This window comes from Natator depressus, chromosome 18 (assembly GCF_965152275.1).
Source record: "Natator depressus isolate rNatDep1 chromosome 18, rNatDep2.hap1, whole genome shotgun sequence".
NCBI classification, from domain to species: domain Eukaryota; kingdom Metazoa; phylum Chordata; order Testudines; family Cheloniidae; genus Natator; species Natator depressus.
The window spans coordinates 18613574-18638199 of record NC_134251.1 but is presented as its reverse complement, the minus strand read 5'-3'; the positions used below and the strand labels follow the sequence as shown (position 1 = coordinate 18638199).

Here is a 24626-nt window from a genome sequence, read left to right as displayed (position 1 = left end):
CCCTCATGGAATTTAACAACCGGTTCTAGCGAACCAGTGCGAACCAGCTCCAGCTCACCACTGGCTAAGAGTAGACCCCAAGTCCGCCTCCCTATTTTGTGCCTTAAGCACAACAGCATCTTTTCCATCCATAAGAAGCTGTATATATAAAAAGTAAGAAAGAAATCATATGGAGTCCCTCTGCAATAACTTCTCAAATGAGGACCAAGCTACTGGCTCCTGTGCTAGATTTCCATTTCATGGTAGAGTAACACCTGTGCTCCAGAATCTCTCAAAGCAGCACAACCAGCCGTGAGTAACGTAGTTCTGTGCCTCTTGTCAAGGTGACCCCACAGTCTATGCTTTGCCTGTTAGGGGTAAGTACTGTTGCTCATAGGCTTGACTTCTTCATAAGTAATGTTTATAGACCCTAACAGGCAATCCGATGTCGCTAATATCTGTGCAATCTGTCTTCTGAGCCCAGGAGTGAGCAGTAACTCCCACACACTTTGAGTTTACCGGTAAGAAGGAAGAGAAGTTGTGTTAAAACATAACAAGAGTGAAGTCAGATGTTCTCCCTCACTCAGACAACCTGGGTTCATTGCAGGAATTACTCTGTTATGCAGGAGGTCAGATGAGATGATCACAATGATCCCTTCTTGTCTAACATGTCTAAGTCTCAGGTAAGATCAGGCTAATGTCCAATCACAAGGTAGCCAAGCTGATGGATCCGATTCTCTGTTCTCACACTCAGGTGAAGTGGGCGTAAAGCACAACACATCCCGAATGGAGTGTTTTACCTGCTGTAAGGGACAGGGCAACAGCGATTTCAGTCCCCAGAGCAGGAGAGACCTGAATCTATTATATAGGAACCATCCTTCACCAACGACAAAGAGGCGACTCCAGGTATTGGAAACTACCCCATTCATTTGGGTTGAAGAACAGACTGTACCAATTTATACTTGGCCATTCTGCATTAGTTCAACACAGCCACAGATGTGCATATTATGGCTTTTTTTTTTTTTGAAACCTAGCTCAAGACACTTCCCACACAATCTATTGCCAAACAACATTTCCAAGGCCTGACTAGCACTCCTTGTTTGCTTTTGGAGTTGATGGGACCACCGTGGATAAAGGGGCCACTGTACTTAGTAAGGGATTCAGAATCAGCCCTAAAGCAACCTGTGCCACCTGGCCATCACTGAAGTCTTGTTCAGTGCAGCACCTGGTGTTCAGTGAGAGCCCATCAGCACCGGGCCTGCTGAGAGTGTGCTTCTTGGGGCAACATTATTTACCACCCCCATTGTAAATTTCGACACATGCTCAGAACACTGGTTTTATTAACACTCTAACATTTGTTGTTCATTGGGGGGTGAGGGGGATTAACACTTTGTCTGGGATTGTCACAGATGCCTAGGGGAGTTAAGTGCCAGTTTCCATTGCATTTCAGTAGGACCTGGGGAGAGACTTTCAAAGGCATAAATGACAGACAGGCATCCAACCCCCATTGACTTGCAATGACAGGAGCCTCATCCCTCCAGGTGTCTAACTCCCTTAGGCTCCTTTGAAAATCCCAGCCCACGTCAACAACATTAACAGAAAAGCACAGACAAAGCATCCCCTATGCAAGGTGACACCATACAGTTCTCAAACAAGTGTCAAATTCGAACTAGCATTTAGCGTCCATTGGGCATTTTCCAGAACAGCAGCAAAAACCAACTTACCGTCTATTCCCAGAGCCCGCTGTTTCTTGTTCTCCAGACACGGTTCAAATTGATTGATAATTTGCAGGCAGTACTCCTTGGTCACATTAGTCATCTAGAAAGGAAACAGAACATGAAGTGGAGAACATCTCGTTAACTAAATAATCATCCACTGCTCCTCTAGTTCTCTTTTCTCTGTGTAGTATGAGAACTCGCTGTATTTTCTGCACTAGCACTAGGATTTTTACACTGTTCACTAAAATTCCCACTCCTGCCACTCAGTGTCAGGTCAGATAAGAATCAGGCTGCTTAGTGAAAAGTTAGTCCCATTGGCAGCTGCCTGATAGCACACAATAAAACACAGAGCCCGATTTCTGCTTTGTAGGTCAATTTTGTTTAGTGTTTTTAAGCCCACAGGGCAACCAAACAGCACGTGTTTTGCTATGGCCCAATAGGGTCTTTTGGCTGCAGGATTAATTTGTGTTGTCAAAAGGTTTTCACTTTAGAGGCATGCAACAAAACAGAACTCCAGGAGCCAGTGGAGAGAAGAATGAATTATAATAAATTGGCCAGGTATCAGAAGGACAGGAGATTATTGGAAGCATTTCTAGTGCATCTGTTACTTTGATCAATGGTAGGATTTCATTCTGGTCCTCAAGATGTGTGCACAGAGAAAATTCTGCATGTTCTGAGACACTGACAATTGAAAGTTAGGCCATTTATGGTTAGCTCCATTTATGTTTAAAAAGGAACCATATAGCCCTGCATTATGTAAACAGAACTGGATGACCAATTATTTACTACATCTGTCATCAGTAGTGCTACAAATCAGGATCAAGGCTTCACTGTGTGAGGTGCTGCGCACACACACGACCATATGGTGCCTGTCCCAAAGAGTGGCTCAGATGAAAAAGCCAAGCAGAATCTTTCAAAAATACACACGTAAAACCAAAGTAAAGCATAAAGAGGGAGGAGGAGTTAACATCTCATGACAGATGCCTGGAGCAGGGCATTCTCCATCTACCCACAGAAGACCTACAGCATGGCAGTGGCAGTGCAAGCTTCTCTGGAAGTGCACAAACAGAACTGTATCCTGCCCACGAGGAACCACTTGCAAGGGGACTTCGGAGTGCATGGACCATTCCGTCCTTGCCCTCTCTGCTGAGTCTGCCAACAAAGGGACTAATTATGGTGGTGGGTTGGACAAGGTGGACCCATGCCCAAAGGGTGAGCAGTTTTGACACTGGACTGGAGCCTTCTTGTGGGGAGGTTCAAAACACAACAGATTAAGGAGCATGAAAAAAGCACTCTCCTTCCACTGAATGTCCTGGCTGGGCTGGGCTGGGCTGGGCTGAGACACAAAAGCCCAGAAGTCTCCCTACCAAAACACCTTTCTTGCAGCATTTACATTTTGGCCATGACCAGCAAAGGCAGGATCTCATAAGAAAGCTGGTTTTCATGAGATTTCTCGTCCCAATCCCACAACAAGGCCTTTCCCTGCTGCTAGCTCAGCACTGCTGTTGCATGCTTTTGTTCTGTTTTTGACAAGGCTCAAACCTACAGCAGCAACACCTGCTCGTTCTAGACGTATTGCATTAGAGAGGGCAGCACTATCTGTGGGAGGAAAGCTGAAGAGCTTTTAGTGCTCAGTGCCAGCGATTAGCTGAACTGATTGAGTCCTATGGCTGAAGTTAATTTTTTTCTCTCAGCATGAAGAGGATCAATAGGCCCAGGGAAACAGACACACTGCCTAACTCGTTTAAAGAGACAACAGGCACAAAGTGATGGGTGTTCATTTATTTAATTAGCAGGTGACTCATGAGACTCTATCAGAGCATGAAAAGCAGAAGCACATGGACAGAGATAGCCCAGCCTAGGAGTTTTCACGCTGACTTTGCCATTGCTGTCCATGGTAGTTTTTCTTTCCCACCCCATCTACTTCTACAATTCTGGCAAGAAAAAAAAAAGTCCTGGCTGAGCTATTATTTTGCTGCCTCCCTAAAACCAGGAATGCCCCAGCCTCGCCCTGACAGAGGAGCCTCCAGGGCAGAAGTAGAGGAGAGAAGGGGTTTTATATCGGGTGGTGTGGGGTGGGGCCAATGGACAGTTGAAATGCTCCCTTTCTCCTGAGGATGTTAAAGTGGAGCAAGAGAAACAAAACAACTTCACTAAATTCTCAGACTTAATGAAATCTTGAAAAAAAATTCCACTGGAATCCCTCTCTCCTCTATGAAAAGAAATACTCTAAACTGCAGGGCTTTCTGGTTGGATTTTACCTTAACTTCATAGCTCCTGTCTTCCTCTGGGGCCATACTGACCCTTCAGCTTCTGGCATCCGCCTTCCCTCTCCCCTTTTATTTAAGCATTGCAATGTGGTCTTTTATTACATCTTCCTTCGGTCACATTTATAGTGGGCTGGTTTCCCTGTCCCCATTGCTAGTGGCACTCTAGCTTACTAAATCGCTCCTCCATTACCAGCCAACTTAAAATAACCACCAGCCTCTTCATTGCAATAGGCTTTAACTTTCCCAGAACAGACCAGCCAACAACCTTGCAGTCCAAAAGGTTTAGACAGCTATGCATTAGAAGCCGCTCAGAACCTGATAAGAGGAACAACTTGTAAGGTATAGGTACAGTATAGTACAGGTACAGTAAAGCACATTCACACTAAGCAACAGATGAATGGGTCACAAAATCTGGTTAACTGGCACTTCTGGCAAGGTCTACCAGCTATTTGCAGCAGTCCTCACTACATACCAGTGTTTGCTGGCATAGATGCCCTAATATGTGGCAGCCTTTGTTCAGTTCCTATGGCTGCTGAGAGGGGTGATATTAACATTTGTATTTTTCATCATTCATGGCTTATTTTAAAACGATCAGCCCACTGAAGCCACCAATAACCAAGACGATCACGTCGCTGGCAGTTGGCTGTTCCCACCAAGGTGGGTATAGTTGAGATTTGATGCAGAAGATGGAATAGATCAATGCATTTGTATAAGCATGTGTACGTACGTGTGCAGAGAGGAAGCTACTTAGCTTTAGCCATGAGAAAATAAAAGCACGGTACACCTCTATTTGTTTCCTTTTCACAAAAGCCTACAGGAGCTGTCAGGAAAGGGAGCCAACATCTTTAATCTGCAGCACTGGTTGATGGATAAAAGTGACTAATATGCATAAAGAATGCAAACCTTCCTGTTTAGCCCTTGCCTACAAGGAGCAAATCATTAATTCCACTGTACATAGCAGCTACTGCAACAGGGTGCATGGAGATTAGTTTGCTGCTATTTAACTGACAGCCCATTGATAACTATGGCAAGGGCATCGAGGTAAAATTCAATATTTGACTAGTAAAGCTTATAAACCCAGGAGTTAAAGTCTCTGAAGACATATGAAAGGTCTGATTTTATGAACAGCGTTAGGTGTAATGCTTGCCATTAGGTATTAGCTTCTACTAGAGAACCACCTGTTCTGTTGGACCATAAACTCTTCATCTCTTTCAAATCAGATGAACTGACAGAACAGTGTGTGGCTTGCAAAACCCACTAGAGTGGCAAGAGAAGGACCAAACAGTTAGTCCTTTCTATCTCCAAGCCAGCAGTGAATCCTCTCAATAAGCCTGGGAAAGATGGCCACCCTCCAGTGGGCAAATCACTTCATTACTCTACCCCCAAGGCCATGCAGCAAGACAGAGACAGAGGCAAAAACATCACCACTGGATCAGGTTGCCTCATACTGGGAAGGTGATAACTGGAGAGGTGTTAACAATTGAATGGTCCCTTGAAATGTGTATGAACTACTTATGCTAAACAATCTGTTCCATCTTTTATTTAGCTGTGACACTCAGGGTATCTTTTCCAGACCTGAAGAAGAGCTCTGTGGAGCTCGAAAGCCTGTCTCTCTCACCAACAGATGTTGGCCCAGTAAAAGATATTACCTCCCACTCCCATCTCTCATACTGGAAAGAGTCAAATGTCTCCATCTAGCCACATGTCTGCAGGATTTTTCTAAAGGAAAAGTAAGGGGAAGGAGGGAAGCTACAGCAGAATGATCTGCATTAGGGAGATAGGGAGGGAATAAGGAGATTCCAGGAAACATCCACACCAGGCCTGAAGTGGTATCAGTGGCTTTTGTCTAAGTCACCCAATTGTCTGATGCCCCACATGCCCCGTGATTGGAGTGGCCAGATGTAGGTAACTACTAATTGCACCTCGGAAATGCTCTCTACTTGAAACAAATGTAAAAGTTCATCCCACCCACAGAATTAAAACATGGCAGATTTAGAACCCAGGGGGCTGGTCAGAAACCTTACAGTAATGCTTAGTTATAAAGCTAGCCATGTATCTTTCCAGTAATAAGTGTCTAGTAGAGTAAAAACCATTGTGAACCAAGCTCGTGAGACAGGGCCCATCAAAGCAGCTGGTAGGTGTGATACTCCAAACCTTTTCCTACAGTGACAATTGTTTGTTCAACAATATTACAGTCTGTAGCGTGAAACTAAATCTTTATTCAAAAAGTCACTGAAAATGGGAAAGGTGAATTCAGTAGTCTGAGGTGGACACGGATGCATTTTTCTAGGCCATATGGAGTTTGGCCTGATCAGAAGGCTCTGGCTTTGGGAGACTAATAATTGCAACAGAAGGGGTACCTTGGGATACATTTTCAGACATATGAATGGCATGTTTGTATAGTACCTGCCCATCTCCTGCCTGCTTCTGGCCAGTTCTATTTGTCCTTCTCTTTTACAAGCATGAAATTAACATAAACCAGTATTAGGAAGAGGCCTTGAATCAAACATATGGCAAACATTAACTCTTGCTTGGATTATTCCCTCTGTCACCAAGAGTCATGCCCACGCTCTGCTGTGCGCAATTAAAGCACTCAGTTATTACTGCTTTAAAAAATTAAATTAAAAAAGCTGTCCAGTGCATACAGAGTACGCTATGTACAATGACATCGAATTTTGATATTAGGTGGGGCGTGCAAATTATGATCATTAAGAAATCAACATACCAGGTGAGATCCACAGGAGTAAAACACAATCCATCTTCCATGCTAAATTAGATGGTTAGCCCATCTTTGCTCTCCCAGTTTATGGAGAGTATTAATTTTTCCAATGTTCCCTAAATGAGCAGGCCGATTATTCAAACCTGCCAAGGGTGCTGCATATAAAGAGAAAAAGAGGTAGCACTAGCTTATCAGAATCTCTTTCCATTTTAAGACATCAAAACCAAGAACTCAGCTGGGATAAATAACATCGAGTGGCAATAGGCTTGAAGTTTCTGTGCACAGGTTTGGACATGCTCTGCAGGTGACCTTGTTATCACATAAAATGTTAAGGTTTGATAGGGTTTCTATCCACTTTGGGAAGAAGCCACGAGCGAACCATTAAAAGGTCACCTTTAAGTGGGAGGTTGGAACATTGTAGCTTTCTAAGGGAGAGATACCAGGGTTCTGCACCCAAGCTGCACTGCTCTCCCCAGTGCCCACCTACCTTTTGCTCAATCTCAAGGAAGCGCTTCAGGTCATCTGCATCTAGATAGTCCTTGTGGTTGCTGTAGGTGAGCATGAGCAGGTACAGATCGCGCCGCGTCGACATCATCTTGTAGAAGGCGCAGAACTCGTCGAAGCCCAGCGTGCCCTGGTTATCGTCCGTATCAGCCTCCTGCGATACGCAACAGCAAGGAGCCGTTAAAGGTGCCCCGGTTCCCAGCAAGATCATTACAATGGAGGGAATTGAAAAAGAAACCAAAACTAAAACCAAAATACACAAACCCTTATGTTTCACAAGAAAGTCATTTTTAACCTGAATGCAGTCTCGCCTAGCAACACACTGCTCAGGAAGATTTGGCTCACCAGGCTGAAACTGGCATCATGAATGGCTTGCAACCTCTCCACCCCCACCCCTTTTAACCTTCCCAAACATCTGCATTTTAATGCAGGCTTCCAGAGCTTGCTTTCCCAGAGGCAGCAGTCTTCACTAGGTCCCCCACATTGGGAGGGTTCTCCCATCTATGGCAATGAGGCAGGGCACTATGCAATTGAGGACTGGAGAGGACATGCAGGTGTCCAGGAGAAAGGGGACACTTGTGGTGTCTTGGGAAGGTCACTAGAAACAACACCATCGCGCCAAGAAGCCCATGGCTCAGGAGCACACCTGTGAATTCCTAGGGCAGAGACACATACACACATGTTAATTTAATAGGGTCCTACGGAGGAAATAAAGCAGCAGCAAAATACACTGCCCTCGGGCACCCAGCCTAATAAGTTTACGCATCTCAGCGGTTCTCCACTCTTTGACCAATTGCATCAGCCTACCCGGCACAAAACCTTCCATTTGATCACTGCTGAAATGGGGCCGCTCCAGACCAGTCTCGTGAGTGTCAGGGCACCAGTGGGGCCCAACACAGAAGCTTATCGTTGATCCTTAGAGCACCGCCAATTGTGTGCATGTCCGTGACTGGAGGCCACTGAGATACATACCATATTACCGTAGTGCCTGCATAAAGGTCCCAGCAGAGTTCCTGCACCCATCATGCTAGGTGCTGTACAAACACATGATACTAGAGACCATCCCTGCCCAGACAGCTTACAATCTAAAGAGGACAGACAAAAGATGGAACAGCAAATATTTCCCCCATTTTCCTGAAGGAAAATAAGGCACCATAAAGTATACCGCAGAGCTGAGGATAGACCCCAGATCCTCAGCCTCTCAGGCCAGTGCCTTAACCACAAGGCCATGCTTCTTTTGTATAGCTATAGGATTCAGTGAACCACACACACCATCTCCAGAGATGTTGTACATTCATTCGGCATGTTTCTCCCTTGGCACACTTTGTGAAAACACTAATTAAAAAAAACATTATTCATCAATTAGAAATACATGGAGATACAGGACTGTGAAAATATCCCTTGAAGCAAAGTAGCCATAAAAAAAAAAATCCCAAACAAACCACACCACAGAAAATGAGCCAATTCTCCCCATTACATTGTCCCTAATTATCCTCTGATGAAGTAGTTCTCAACCTATTTACCACATCCAATACTACTTGTATAGTCCTGAGGATGTCACATGGGCAGCAGCTGCGTGCTGATTGGCCCACAAGCGGCCCACGGGCACAGGTTGAGAATCATTGCTCTGATGTTTCAAATGGGAGAAGCACTTTTTCCCCTTTGCAACCCATCAACAACAGGATTCTTCACAGGATTTTAAAGCTGGATGAAGTGCAAATATAGTCCCATGTCAGCAAATGCCAAGATATCAGAGCCTGTTGGAATTCAGCTTTGACAAGACCAAAATAACCCCACATCAGTTTGGATTAGCAATTTCACATTGTATCTTAACTGCACTGCCGGTTTATTAAGAGTTGGTTTACACCTATAACTGCTTTGAGTACAAAAATCTGATTCCATTTTCACTCTGCCATCATGCAGGCCTCACGCTCCATTAGTGCTAATGACACAGAACTCCTGTGCAATAATGCTTTCTGATGTCCTCTGGAATATAGATCAGCTCCTATTTCCGTTACCCATAAGTCTCAAGGAGTATTGTGACTCTTGATCCTCTCGCTCTCTATTAAAGGGAGCCCCAGCTTTTTGGACTAACATATCCTAAAATTAGAGGGGAGCGTGACAGGAGAAGTGTGGAGAATTACAGACGGACAAGAGGTTTGGCATTTGGATTGCCATTCACGATGCACCTCTAGCGTGCCTTTCATCCAGCAGTCTCAAAAGCCCGTTACAGGCATTGAGCCTCACAAGAACATGTGAAGTAAATACATTACAGCCAGCGATTCTACAGACGGGTGAAGTGAGCCCCAGGGATGCCTATGCAGTCAGTGGAACTAACCATGATCAGAACCAAACAAAACCTAGCTCCGTGCCCTAGGCAAGAGTCTCAACGATCTTCCTATTGATTGGGGCGGGGGGGAGAGCAATTTGCATGAAATCTGATTTTTAAAGGGTAACTTTTTTTTGGTAGACAAAACATACAATGGCAAAAATTGCACCTGTATTTTTGAAATGCACAACGTACAAAGTCCAGCCATGCAGGGGCTATGCACCTGATTTGTGACTGCAGCTAGGTATCTGTCAATTAAAGAACTCAGATTTCTACCCACAACAAGCTGCAAGCCTAAAGAAAGCATAGGCAGAAATTCTGCAGGTGTGTATTGTACCACTATTCCCCTTGACCCCACCGACCCACCCACAAAAGTGGCCGGAGTAAATATGGCTGTTCATTTGCGTGTCAGCATTTCAAGCTAGCTGTGAAAAGACCCCTCACACCCACAAACTGAATAGAGGGGAGCTCCACTGCCATAAAGTGTCTCATAAAAAAAGAACCGCTGATGTGAGGCATAAGGTTTTGTGCCTAATGAAAAGGACTAATCAAATCTCCCAGAGCTGCTGGGCTGAGCAATACCAATGGCAGAGTTTTAAAAAGATTATTGAGAATGAATGGTCCACCCTTCCCACAGCTAATCCCTCCCTAAAAATTAAATTAGGAACAGTCTATGATGGGCAGATAGAGGGAAAAATACTTTGTACAATGCAGGCATATGAAATATGCAAAACGAGCTCTGTTTAATGAGCAGGGCAGATAAGGCAGAGTAAAGTCAATACAATGGCATAAGACGACTGGGGTATAATGAAAAAAAGCCAGCCATCCAGAACAGCCAGCAGATCTCCTGAACAGCGAAAGGAATATGAATGCAGCTCAGTACTTCAGTCTAGAGTCCACCACATCAACACTGAAGTTTCAATTAAAGTTGAGCAGCTGTTATGAAGAGGAGAGGAGGAAGAAGAAAAAAATCAACGAGTAAATCATAAGGATTAAAAAGAGCCCCTTGAAGGCCCCAGGGCTCAGTCGCTTTGTCTGATGACACATTATCTGATTGTATCTGGGTGATGCTTAGGAATAGGCTCTGAAGTCTCCAGTAAGGCATACATACTGATGATGCCAGGGGAAAAGATAAGACAGCTGCTGAATAGGTTTGTAGTACTGCTGATCCGAGTCAGCCAGTGCACATTTCTGCTGCAGTTACTGTAAAAATCAGGGCCACTATCAGCCATAGACGAACTATGAGAAATGTAGGAAGGCAAAACATTTAGACATCAGCCTGAACCAAAACATTCACAGACCAGAACCCATCAAAAGCTTAAGAATGTTTAAAATCCAAACTCCGATCTGAATTTTGTTTGTTGAGCATGGCCCCCTGAAAAATACTCTTCTGGAAGATCTCAGTCCAATGAACATCTCCCACCAAAGGTGCAGCGGTCAGGTCAGACCTCACCAAGCATTCAAATGGAGAAGGGTTCTCGTAGATGGTTTAGGAAACAGCTAGTCCAGCATCCGCAAACTCAATTGGGCAGACAAGTATAGGAATGTTGAGCTACTTAGTGTATGTCTACACTGCAATCAGGAGGTGTGACTGCAGCATGGGTAGATCAAAGCGACTTCAAGTAACAACAGCAGTACAACTGCTGCTTAAGTATGTAGCCGGGGTGCAGGAAGCCACCTATGCTGTTATGGCTTCATTGCTATTGTTACTTGAGCTAGCTTTTTATCTAGCTAGATGTAAGCTAGCTTGGGTATATCTACATACCTCCTCACTGCAGTGTGGTCATACCCTTAGGGTACAACTCCAGACATCTCCATTTCAGACTATGAGAAAATGCAGCTGGCAGTTTGGCAGATGGCAGGCAGAACAATGCACTATCCAGTCAGATGCCACATGTGCGGATCTTTTAGGATAGCTCTGAATCAGCACTTCCCATCCTTATTCTCACTTGGTCCCATTTTTATGAATGTGCCTGTCAGTGAGGCTGGAGAATCAACCCACTGGCTAGACAAAATGGGAAATGTGTCTTGTTGCAGGAGCATGAGAGAGAAAGAGGAAGTTTGAAAAGAGAATCAAAAATTGCTCGTAATTATCTTGCTAGGATGGTGCTAACCGACTCCTTTCTGAAAGTATCAGAGGGGTAGCCGTGTTAGTCTGTATCCACAAAAACAACGAGGAGTTGGATTGGCCTGGTCATCACTGGTTCTTTACTTGTAAGGTAACTCCCTTGTCTTCACATGCCAGTATATTTATGCTTGTGTCTGTAATTTTCACTTCATGCATCTGAAGAAGTGGTTTTTTACCGATGAAAGCTTATGCCCAAATAAATCTGTTAGTCTTTAAGGTGCCACTGGACTCCTCTTTGTTTCCTTTCCTGAAAGAGAACTCTGTGTAGCTGGGAAGCTTGTCTCTCTCACCAACAGAAGTTGGTCCAATAAAAAATATTACCTCCCCCACCTTGTCTCTCTCATATCCTGGGACTGACACAGCTACAACAACATTGCATACATTATTTCCCAGTGTAAGACGCCTGTGCTCATTTACCATACAGAGCTTAACCATCCCTTTCAAACATTGTCCTTTGGAATTAAACTGCTGCATTATCAAGCCAGGATGTGTGTGTCTTGCATAGTGTCAGGACTGAAGATTCCACAGACCTGCTTTAATGTTGAGCTCTTCCCACATCCCCCACTTTGTTTTCCGGCAATTGAGTTGTCAGCTGGTTGCTTTGCATATTTTTGCTGTAGACAAACCTAAGCACATTACAGATCAGAGACAAAGTTTCAGGCTTCTTGTACAGCCCAGATAATACTTCTTCGCTGCATTCCCTTGGGCTGGTGCCATGAAGGCTGCAGTTTTATCAGTTAGTTGGGAAACGTCTCAAGACGATGGACAACAGCACACCAAGACCATGGACAAACAGCACTGAACCAACAGCACAAATTCCATTTAGGAGTCCCAGGGTTAAGTACCCATGCTCAGCTAGTTTTCCAAGAACACGGCAAAACTGAAAATCCTTGATTTACTTAGAGAGAGACACTCAATAGGTTATCAGCGATACATTATCAGCTTCCTAGTCTATTCTCAGCCCCCAAGGAATCCACACACACTTTCTAACTCTTGCTTGCCCTGGATGTTAGATTTCTATTTAGCAGCCTGACACTTTCCCAACTCTAGAATTGTAGCAACTACAACACTGAAGCCAAATTTTGTGTAGGCTCTGAAATGGTTAATAGAATTAGATGCCAATCTAAAACAGGTCAATCAATGCAGAGACACTGAACTTATTAAAGGAGCCCAGTGAAACATATCTGAATGTACTTGTGAGCAATACCTTGCTAATAATAAAATTGCACTGTTTCCTCCCACCACCATGAATGAATGGGGCAGCGGGGGGGCCGCAAACACACAACATTCATCTCCTTTAAAAATAAAGTTCTGGGTAGAATGAAAATACAGCACTTTAATAAAAGCAGGCATTCGTCCAAGTCAGTGAAAGGATATTAATTAGAAAAATTGAACCCAAGGGGACTGCCTTCAAACCCCATGTATGATATACAATGTTAGTTTTAACAACGTTCTGTTTAGCTCTTTCGTTAACCAAGGCAGAGATTTCTGCTTTGATTAGGCAATTCAAGGCTGCTTAATATCAGGAATTTTATATCACAGAACACCAATTACATCCATAATTCAGACCAGGCTGCTCTCATTTATACACTTTCATATGGAAAAGGCTCATCCATTTTTTCCTCCCTTAACAGGATTTCTAATTATTGCCATTCATCTGAAACTATTAAGACAAGACTCTAGCATGCTACTAGTAGAAACCCATTCTCTGGTCACAGAAGTTTTACCAGTCTCTACCCTTTGGCTCCAGTTAATCCGAATGATTTACCCTAGAAAGCAACTCCCTTTAATCCACTAATTTTAATGAGTTTCTGAAATTTTGTTTTCCACAGTGCTGCATTTGTGAGTGTGGTATTTGCTGGCATTGCAGAGAAGTTTTATTAAAACATTATTAAAATGTTCTGCTTGTACAGAGACACCATCTCCCCCCTGCCCCGCTCCAAAAGCCTCATTACAGTCCAGCACAATTGATGAAAGGACAGGATTCTCAGTGGAGCAGAAGTCCATGGTGCACAGGGTCTAATAACACAGGGATCAGCAGATTACAGTGCTGCCAGGCAGCGTGCATATTAATATATGTATGAGTATTATCTTCCCATTGCCATGGGAGGGAAGAGCCTTTGTTCAAAAACAAGCTTTTGACAAGGGCCTCTTGTTGCGGGTGCGGACACGTATGTGTTTCTACAAAGCTTTTTAGCCTAGCATCTGCCCCCAAATGGAAAGAAATGCACTGAAGTGCATGGGCCCATTGGGCTAAAGCTGGGGTACCTAGACGTGTGTGCGCACTCAGCACACTTGCTTTCAGCTCAAGGTAAAGATGCTCACGAGGCACTCAGGCCCCGCCTGGTTAGAGGTGCTCAGGTGCGGAGCGTGACTCAGCAGGCTGCACTGGGGAGAAGCTGCTTCTTCGCCTCCTGCGACGCTGCATCCGGCAGTAACACCACCACCGCGCTCTCATCCAGGGAGGCCAGTATCATCACCCCCCTTTTGCAGATGGGGAAAACTGAGGCACAAGGGGAATGGACCTGCCCAATGTCAGCCAGCGGGCCAGTGACAGGGCCAGCAACAGAACGCAGATCTCCAGTGCCAGATCGTTTCCAAAGTGCTACCTTCCCCCTGCCTCCCCTCCTCATAGGCAAAAACCAAAAAGAAAAAAAAGTCTTTTCATTCCCAGTGGTGGGTCCATGAAGCAGCAATGCGTCCTGCAGTGCAGGGGGAGCATGGTGCCTGTAACATCCGTTCAAGAGGAGCAGAATGAAGCCAGGCACTGAGCTAAGACAGTTATCAGCCAGAGTAACACATGCTCCTTGGAGATGGGCCTGGACTCCTTCCCTCCTGCTGGCCTGGGATTTCTAGGGAACTCTCCCTTAGCTGTGGGTAGCAGGGCAGCCACTAGAGGGTGACATGATTCCACAGGCCAGCATTTAATGGCCTTCTGTGGGATTAGGGTCAGAAACCCTACCACACCCCCTGAGGAACCCAGCACCCCCAGAGGTGCTACAGACTCTCGTAGTCCTTGCATTCTCTGAGCACGTGGATGCAAGTGTGTCAGGAATGCGGTGCAGGGAGGATGGGGAAAACCTTTACGTTAATGTGCAGGGCTGGCTACAATCTAACTAGGTTACAAGTGTTTCCATGCAGTTCAAGCTAATTTCTACGTTGAGAGGTATCCCCTGCAGTGCTGCGAGCCCAGACTTTGCACTAGTGCACAAATTCCAGAACACACCTATTAAGTTTCCATTTGCACGTGCATTTTATTCATCTGAAACAGTGCCAATCGTTACAAAGGTCAGGGCTGTGATGGCCAAGCTGACCAGGGGAACAAAGTGCCCAAATCCCCAGGGCACCTTTGAAAAAAAGCCTCAGCCCAGAGTTTTAAAATCCCTCCTATTTTATTCATCCAAGACTTTATTCAGTAACACAGACTTGCTGGGTGTGTGAAGTTTACGGCTGAAAGACATCACTATAAGCAGCTCCTGCCCTGGTGTTTCCATCTTTTAGCTGTGAGCGGTTATCAGTGCAGCAATTTCTATACCTGCAGGGCACCAGAGACACTGAAGTTACAGGTACAATATATGCCAGGGTAACCTGTATTTTGCAGTTGCTGGAGGGTTCTCAGCCTCTGCAATAGCTTCTCCGTCCCTCCCCCAGACCCTGCGCTGCTGCAAGCCACAGAGTCATTCTGTTTTCCATGCTCCAGCTGAGCAAATTCTACCATTGTATATCCATAGAGGAATCTACATTGGACACAAGAGACAGCAGGGCAGGCTTTAGCATCAGCTGTCCGCAAGATGAAGAAAACACAGCAGAAAGAGTTGCAAGCTAAAAATATTTTCTGCCCGGAGGCAGCGGAATAAATCTGCTACCACAGTCATGAGGCAGGGGAAGGAATCCAGAGGCATCTTCTTCTCTCCCCAGAATCAAGACAGATCATTTCCAAAGCGCCACCTTCCCCCTGCCTCCCCTTCTCATTTTCCTAAAAAACTCAAGGCAAAAACCAAAATCAAAGGCCAAAAAGTCTATCCACAAAGGCTGCTGGTGGCGGGTGTGAGGGTAGTGCTGCTTTCCAGTAAGCAAGGGGTTAACTTTGCCTTTCTTTCCCTCTCCAGTTGCATGAGCAAGAGTGGAAGGAGAGGAATCCAGAACGGGTACTGAGGGCTGGGAAACCCAGCTGGGGACGGGTGTTTTTGTTCCGGCTGGGATCTCTGTAAAAAACGGACTGATTGACTTGACTTCTGCTGGTCACACCAGCAGCTACCCCACTGCCAAAGGAGCCACTCTGAGTGTAAACAATACAGGCAGCTCAGGATGGGACAGTAAGGGCTCTCCGTGAGTGACGATACCTATTCAGACAGGGTCTGCATTGCAAGGGAAAAATCTAGGCTGGACTCTTTCTTCTGAGCTCTGCTCCCACCCTAGGGCAATGTTATGACTAGTTGTTATTGTTACTAGTAGCGAATCCATTTTCCTAGTGCCTTTCATTCAAGGATCTCAATGCACTGCCCAGACAGTGAATCCATGCACCACTTAAGCCCTGCAAATAGGATTGAAGCAGTGTCTAGCCCTCTGCACAGGGTTGCGTGTCACCCACAGGGAGGTAAGAGGCTTGTTTACGGTCACGCAGCGGTGAGAGAACCCAGAAGCCCGAGTTACAGACATCCCTAGACAACATACCAGGGAACACTGGACTACAGAGATTGGCACTGCCTGCTCCTGAATGGTTACTGGAAGATCATTTGGGGGCTCCTCCCCACGGAGACACAAAGCATCTGAGCTCAGTCAAACAAGGTCTCATGGCACAGTGACCACCACACTAGAATTTCAAAGGAATCTGGTAACAGTTCAAACCGTATTGTGCCTCACCTGCATTTCCCCTGACTGCAGCTTTGGAATGGTTTTTACCCAACTGATTACATATACAGATCCAAGGCAGTTTAACACTGGCTATGACGCCCAGATTCCTTATTTGTCTCGCTACAGAGCAAGAGGAGAGGCCCACTATGTCAAGGCAGCCGCATTCCAGTCCTGTTGGACCAGCACAACCACAGAGAGTCCAGAAGTCTGGATAGAAAAACTCTTGGAAAATGAAGGGATGGACTTTGAGAGAAATCTTTCACCACTGAGTCTTAAACCGGTTGCAGTCTGTACAAGAGCTGTACAAGTCTGCACAGGAGCTGGAGACACTACCTGGACAAATGGTAAGAGAGGAAGGATGGTCTTGTGGTTAGGGCACAGATCTAGAACTTGGGAGACCTGGGTTCAATTCCCTACCCTGCCACAGATTTTCCAGGTGACCTTAGACAAGTGACTTGGTCTACCTCAGTTTCCCTATCTGTAAAATGAGGATAATAGCACTGCCCTACCCCACTGGGGTGTTGTGAGGGTAACAACATTAAAGACTGAGGTGCTCAGATACTACTGTAATGGGGGCCATGTAAGCATCTAAGATAAATTGATTTAGGCTGGATTTCGATGGAGCCCAAAATCTCAGAGGGTCATTGGGAACTGGGTGCCTCGCTCCTTTGAAATCCCACCATTTAGATTTTTTGAAAACATCCCTTCTCTCCAATCTTCAGCACATCATCAACAGCAAAGCCGCCTCTTTAAAATTCTGCTACTGTTGGCATGTTTCTGAGGCACATGGCACACAGCAAAGGCTGCCGTTGTTTGCCTACTATAAAAACACCACACTGACTTCGTTCCCATCAGGGTCCCATGCACAATCAGCTTTTTGCTCATTGGTGTGGAGGCATAGATGTATCCTTAATCCTCTCCTATTCAATTAGACAATAAAGTGGGCCAAGGACAACAGCAGAACTAACTGCGAAGGAGCAGCTATCTGCATTGCAACAGACACGTATGCAGTGGTGTAGCTGTGCCAACATGCCATATATGAGCATCTGCATACCTGATACAACACTCCAACAAAAACAGAGATTGTAGCAGGTGTGATCGGAGGACACCAAGTCGGTGACTGGACTTCAGATCACCAGGTAGGTCAAGAAAGATTTCTCTGCAACAGTCACACATGCTTTGGCCATATCTAGCGATATTATCTTTGATGTCTGGCTGCCCCAACAGGAAAGCCCGGTAAAGCAATTTAGCAGAAAGTTATCAAATATCGAGTGGGTTTAAATTTTTTTTTTAATTTTTCTTTTTGTCCAGTGAATGTCTTTGGATATAAAAGAACCAGACTTTACACTTCTCTGCAGAGAAGCCTATCACCAAACCAGACTTTAAGAAACAATGCAGCTGTATAAATGGGAGCTATAACTTGTTAAGTTCTCCACTATGAAAGCTTCAGAGGACAGATCCTCAGCTGCTGTCAATGGGGCTAGGACAGTTACACTTGACCCCAGGACAGGATGTGATTCTAAAACACATGCACCTTACATATGTCCTTCCTTGATCAGGGAAGTTTTGGAGGAATCCTCTGCATCTTACCAGCAGCGTAGATTTTAAACAAAACATGCAAGACCCAGAGGTCAGCAACATCTCATTCTAATGAACAAAGATCTTACTGTAGTCAAGTTTCCTGACTGCTTTTGTTCTTCCAGCAGCCATCTGTTATGCGATGACTTTATTTAGGATGTAAGCTATGTTTTCTGTGAATGTCTTAGCATGATTTGCAAAAAGAAAAGGAGTACTTGTGGCACCTTAGAGACTAACCAATTTATTTGAGCATAAGCTTTCGTGAGCTACAGCTCCGAAGTGAGCTGTAGCTCACGAAAGCTTATGCTCAAATAAATTGGTTAGTCTCTAAGGTGCCACAAGTACTCCTTTTCTTTTTGCAAATACAGACTAACACGGCTGCTACTCTGAAACCTGTTATTAGTATGATTTGAGGCTTTTTAAAGGAAATAATTATAATCAAGCTACAGCTTCCAAAATGGATTTGGTCCATATTCTACAAGACAGATTAGTGCACAAGTACCGTGATGATGGTCAGAACAGGCACAGCCCAACAGAACTAGAGAGCAGATCTCAGATTCAGGGCTCCTGAAAAAACACTAATGCCACATCTTTAAAAAAAAAAACCTCTCTTCATTCTACATTCACTATCATCCCTGGGGTGATGGCTCACGTCTAGTCTGAATTTTAATTAAAAACTAGCTTAATAGGTTCACCACCACACCGAGTAGCTGCCCATGTACACAGAATTCACCACCGAGAACCACAATTCAGCTCCTAAGGAGACTAACCCCTTCTCTCCCCATCTTGCACATACAAAAAGAGGGTCCCATTGGTGGGCTTCTGGGTTTACTGCCTGACAGCTTAAGGGCACATTTTTAACAGCAGGACAAAAATAGCAAGAATTTGGACAGCCAGTTATCCCCTGTATTAAGCCAATCACATTCTCAACCTCTCTTACGTACACACTCCCTCTCCCCGCAAACAATCAGTTCCTTTCACCTCACTCATTGCTCCCCTTAGCCGGAACATCTACAAGAGCGTTTTAGCCCAACTCAAATGGACATTTAAACAGAGAGTTTAAACTCCATCGACTCCAAGCCCAGCCACAGAGAGAACTTTTCCTTCTCCACTGAGTAGGAGTGACGTATTCTGGGTGAAGCACTGAGCATATCAGAGGAGAAAGGTTGGGCACGTCACCTGGCGTCCCATAATTTACCCACTACAAGCAGTGCATTTCACAAAGTGCTGTGCGAAAGGGAGCGGGCCAGTCATAATTACTCAGAGATTTGGCAGGAGGATTAAGACTTCATTTGAAAGAACAGTCAGAGCACTTTGAAGAGAGGAGGAAATGCCAAGAGAGATCCCTGGAGTCAAGAGGGAGATAACGTCTCAGCAACTCATGTGACCTAATTCAAAGCCAAACTTAAAGAAGAAGAGGCACAGTGAAAAGGGAGGAAAGGGAATGACAAAGAAGGAAGGTGAAGCCACAGCCCCACTGTTGCACACAGTAATCACCCCAAGCAGCTGTCCACAGCAATGCAATGACTTCCCTGTTTGCCAACAGCACCTGGCATCATGCGTGAGTCATTTCACCTTATTTAGCAACAGCACTTTGCTAGACCATTAAAAATTAGGACAATTAGGTTAGTGAAATGGGGATTTAGCTACAGATCAGGTCAATGGAAATGGAGCCCCTTAGAGTGGGTCGCTTTCATAGTCATTGGACCTAAATCCAGGTTCTGCTATTTAACGTGTTTCTCAGTCAATCCATAGGATCTTTAAATTTGTATCTGCATTTGCCTCCCATAGTACTCCTTCGGAGTCATTTCTTCCTTTCAAACTTCGAAAAGGCTCCCCAGGTATTTGTAGAGCAATAGTTCTAGTAACAGAAATTACTTGGTAGCAGCTGGCTTTTGGATGAAGCACACGGTTTGCGAGTACAGTCCACCTAGTCACCATCACCAAATGAGCAGTCCATTGCACATGGAAGAATGCCCATGTCACTTCACAGCTGGAAATGATGAAGGATAATCAAACCAATGGCCATAGAAGACCAGGTTTATAACAATACTGGTCAAATTTTGATATTCTGTGAGAGAAAGGGTATCACCCTACTCCATGAGTGGTCCTATTGAGTTCCTTACTTCTGGAGTTAGAGGAATCATAAAACTGGAAGGGACTTCAATAGGTCATCTAATCCAGTCCCCTGCAGTCATGGCAGGGGTAAGTATTATCTAGATAATCCCTGACAGGTGTTTGTTTAACCTGCTCCGAAAAACCTCCCATGATGGAGATTGAGATTCCTCCAGTGAGAAGACATGGTTCAATGCAAGTAAGGGTATCGGAATCCGGCCCCAAGCACAGGAGGGTAGGGCATGGAAGCTGACAGAGGCAGATGCGCTGTGCTTGTCCTTACACTGTAAAACTCCAGAAGCAACTTGGTGCAAGTATCTTTTCCTTTTGCAGCTAAGAATTTACTCACTACCCCTTTGTTTCCAGAGTTCTCTCCAACTTGCTGAAATGCACAATGCAGTATCCACTGAGGAAACGAAAAGGAATTTGCTAGCGAAGCATTTACTCTCTCTCCTGCCGTGTTGCACATTAGATCTCTGCAGCTCATCCCTTTTTCCCTTAGAAATGATCATTCTCACATCTTACCTTAAACATTTGCTTGACTTTCTGTCGGGGGAGGTTCACATTCAGTTTGTGCATCAGCTGGAGCACCTCGTTAATACTCAAACTGCCATCACCATTCTTATCGGCCTCATCAAAGGTTTGCTTCAACCACATTTAATTGGAGTTAAGGAAGGCAATGGAGCATCAAGGGACCTTACTGAACATTATTTAGGCCTAGTCTATACCTAAAACGTACGTGGACCTAATTCACACCCGGAGAGACGTAGTTAAGCTGCTCTACGCTCCCAGTATAGACACCCCTAGGTAAATGGAAGAAGATACTTCCATTGACCACTAAAATCACCTTCTGTTGACCTAGCTACCACCTCTCAAGGTGGTACATTTATTACAGTGGTGGAAAATCCCCCTCTATCACCGCAGAAAGTGTCAACTCTGCAAGCGAACAGCGGCACAGCTGTAGCACTACAGATTAGTGGACTTTCTACTGAGGCTATAAACCACACATAAAAATCAAAGAAACAGAGCTGAAAGGGATCTCAAGAGGTCATCAAGTCTGAGCCCCTGTGCTGAGGCAGGACCAAGTAAACCTAGACTGTCCCAACAGGTGTTTGTCTAACCTGCTCTTAAAAACCTCCATTGACAGGGATTCCACAACTTCCCTTAGAAGCCTTTTCCAGAGCTCAACCACACTTATAGTTAGAAAGGTTTTCTTAATATCTAACCTAAGACAGCTTAACTAGAAAAACAATAAAAGTAGCTTTATTGCCCATGAACTAGATTTGTCACTGGGAACCCTGACAGCCTAAGCTGGATATAAAAACCCCCTAATCCAAATGATGCAAATGCACCTCAGGTGCTGTATACAAGCTTTCAACAGGTTCCCAGCACCTTTCCTGGCTGGCGCTTGTTAAACAGGTTATTGGTCCCCAAAAAAGCTGAAGTTCTTTGCAGCCTTCCTGAAGGCTGACAGTTTGTTACACACCTTGTTATGGTGCCTCTTTCCCAGGCCAGGATGTCAGACTGCTCGACCTAACGTTGCCTTGCAGCGGTTAGCTAAAGGGACCCCAATGCCCTTTTCTTCTCACCAGCACAAGAACATTCCCCGTACAAGGAAATAACAATAGATGGCTACATGCAATAGCAGGGGACAGGCTTTCCTCTACAGAACAGGATCTAATAAGCAGCAAAGGCTTCCTACCTGCCAGAGTTAACATCAGAGATACCGTACAGTGGCCATCACCAAAGGGACAATATTTGGCAAGTCTACAATCTGTTTCCTATTCTAAATACAGGGAAAGAAAATGATGGCATCTCGGAGAGATCTCACTGTATGGGCACTGGCAGCAAATTCTGTCTTCCAGTGGTGACCACAGCAGACACCCTGCAATAGCCCAGCGTAGCGGAGTGATCCAGGAATTGCAATAAGCAGATAGTGATGGGGCCTTTAGCATCTCAGAAGCAGCCCCAAGCCAGGATCTCACTGCCTGATTTGGGGTTTGATGTAGTTTTGTCCATGAATACAATTTTCTCCGGTCCCTGATGTTAAGGTGTGGGGAGAGGATTTTGGTCTGCTTGCGCGTGCGCTTTAAATGATGCCTATTAAAATCCTGCTCATGTGAATCTCCTCAGCAGCAGCACCGGCTGTCTACCCACATATACACAATGAGAAATGGCTTTCAGCTCTGAACAAATATAAACTTAGGGTTGAATTCTGCAACCTGCAGAGATAGATACGGCTGCACAGGGTCTAACTGAAGGCAGAATGTGGCCCTCTATTTTTTAAAATTCCATTCTCCCTTCACCATATGCCTAGCACAGGCCTCTAATCCTAATGAAGGACTTTTGACGTGCAAAGTGTCAGCTGTTGAGACTTTCCTGCAGGATGACAACCGGTGATAGGACACAGAACCCACCTTCTCCACCCCCCAGCCTCTCTCACTCATTTGCCCCTTATTCTCAGCCCAGAAGGCTGAAAACTACCCGCTAAGGGTATTGTCAAAGACACAAAGGGCAGGTAGGAGCCCATCTCCCACTGAACGTCAATGGGAGTCATGCACTTAATTTGTGCCTTTGAAAATATCCCCCTGGCTTTTTCAGGATGTGCGTGGGTGAGAGACAGATAACAGGAGAGCGGGTGTGTGGGCTGGACTGGAGGAGGGGATCTAAATGGGAGCGCGCAGAAGTGGGAATCTGCTCTGGGATGAAACAGAGCATGGAACGCTGCACCCCATACTCGGTTGTGTAGGGCCCCATGGGAACAGGAACGTATGATAGGACTTGTTGTGCAATCCTATGCCTCACACTTGCTGCCAGTGAAATAAAGCACTAAGGACAGCTCCACAAATTCCTTTAGGAGTGATACCGCCCCACCCTGCTAGGCACCCTCCCCCACAGCACAGAAGGATATTGGTCTCTGGTCCTCTGCCGTTTTGACAGGCTGTCTTCATCACTGATCCCTGCCATCAGGTACTTGAGCCCCGTGATCCAGGTGCGTGCCTCCTCCCCGCTGGAGGACACCAGGTCGAGAGACTCCATGTGGTCTCCATAATAGATGCTGAAGCAGCAGTTGGGGTCGAAGCTGCCATCGGCGTAGCGCTGGAAGATCTCCGACTGCTTCCCCTCACACACCTCCTGCATGGAGTCAATGGAGACTAGAAGAACAAGAGAGGCGGGTGGCTCGTTAGAGATGGTCAGTGGAAGATCATTTGTGTGTGTTAGTTACAATCAGACTCTTGGAGGGAAAAGGGTCCTTTTTTTTGTCCTGGAAAAACAAATCACCCCCTTTACCCTCATTGCTGAGCATTATCACTTGGAGGATGACTTAACAAATGAGAGAGCTTTGCCATGGGGGCGAGGGGGGAGGATTTGTAACAAAATGAGCCCAGACAAGCAGCCAAATCTTATTTTAGTCTGAGAAGGTGAAGGAGCATGAGGTAATCTGCATATTAATACAACAGGATCTTATGATACACCGTTTAGTTTCTAGTACTCTCGTGCCTTTCCTTTAAGCTTTTGTAGCCTGTCTGCATTGACAATCAATTGTTAGTGACTCTTTTCCACTATTCTTTGTGGCTATATTTGGTTTGCTATATTCTCCAGCTAGAAATAAAATCAAACACAGTTTGCACATTACAGTTGCTTCCCCACACACAACCCATTGTAAAGAGAGCCTACACATTGTCTATGGAAGAGTCAGAGGCACATGCAGCCAGCCAGCCCCCCATGTTCTCACCAGCATTTAGCACCAATGTCAATGGATTTTGTGCAGCAGGCAGTCAATATCCTAGGCCCCTAACACTGGAGAGGTGGGTAAAACTCTTTGCAGAATTCAGAGAAACACCTTAAAAGCTAATATTTCTTATGAGTCGTAGCCTCAGAATTCCCCCTGGAATGGTTGCTCTTAAAACTAGTTTCCCACACTGAGGCTGTGGCAGTGCTAAAGAGCTGGCAGAGGTGTCCTACTGCCCCCATTTCTTCCCCTTTCTCCAAATCAGTAGGGTTCTAGCCACTTATACCTCAAACATGCCGTGAGGTTTGGAATGGATCAGCTAGAGCATTCAAAGTTATGTTACAGATACTACGCAGTGTTGTCTGTCTAATATCCTGGGACTGACACGTCTACAAGGTGGGGGAGGCAATATATTTTATCGGACCAACTCCTGTTGGTGAGAGACAAGCTTTCAAGCCACACAGAGGCTTGGTCTATACTACCAACTTATGGCAGTAAAACTAAATTGCTCAGGCATGCGGACAAGCCACACCCTTGAGTGACACAGTTATACTGACCCAACTCCCGGTGTAGAGAGCATTAGGTCAGCAGGAGGGTTTCATCTCTCCAAGAAGCAGGGCCTACGCCGAAAGGAGAAGCTCTCCCATCCACACAGTAGTGTCTTCACTGAGTGCTACAGTGGCGCAGCTGTGGCGCTGT

The 24626-nt window shown here is 45.3% G+C and overlaps 1 protein-coding gene across 5 annotated transcripts in view; it reads right to left on the bottom strand.

Annotated features, from left to right (window-relative positions):
* PLCH2 (phospholipase C eta 2) overlaps positions 1-24626 on the bottom strand; it is a 275766-nt gene that overhangs the window by 72143 nt on the left and 178997 nt on the right. For all 5 annotated transcript variants that reach the window (XM_074934095.1, XM_074934096.1, XM_074934093.1 and 2 more), the window contains exons 3-6: positions 23106-23349; positions 20720-20849; positions 7174-7344; positions 1704-1797 (exon numbers count right to left, since the gene is read on the bottom strand). In XM_074934095.1, the coding sequence (XP_074790196.1) occupies positions 1704-1797; positions 7174-7344; positions 20720-20849; positions 23106-23349 (639 nt within the window). The remainder of the gene's footprint in view (positions 1-1703; positions 1798-7173; positions 7345-20719; positions 20850-23105; positions 23350-24626) is intronic.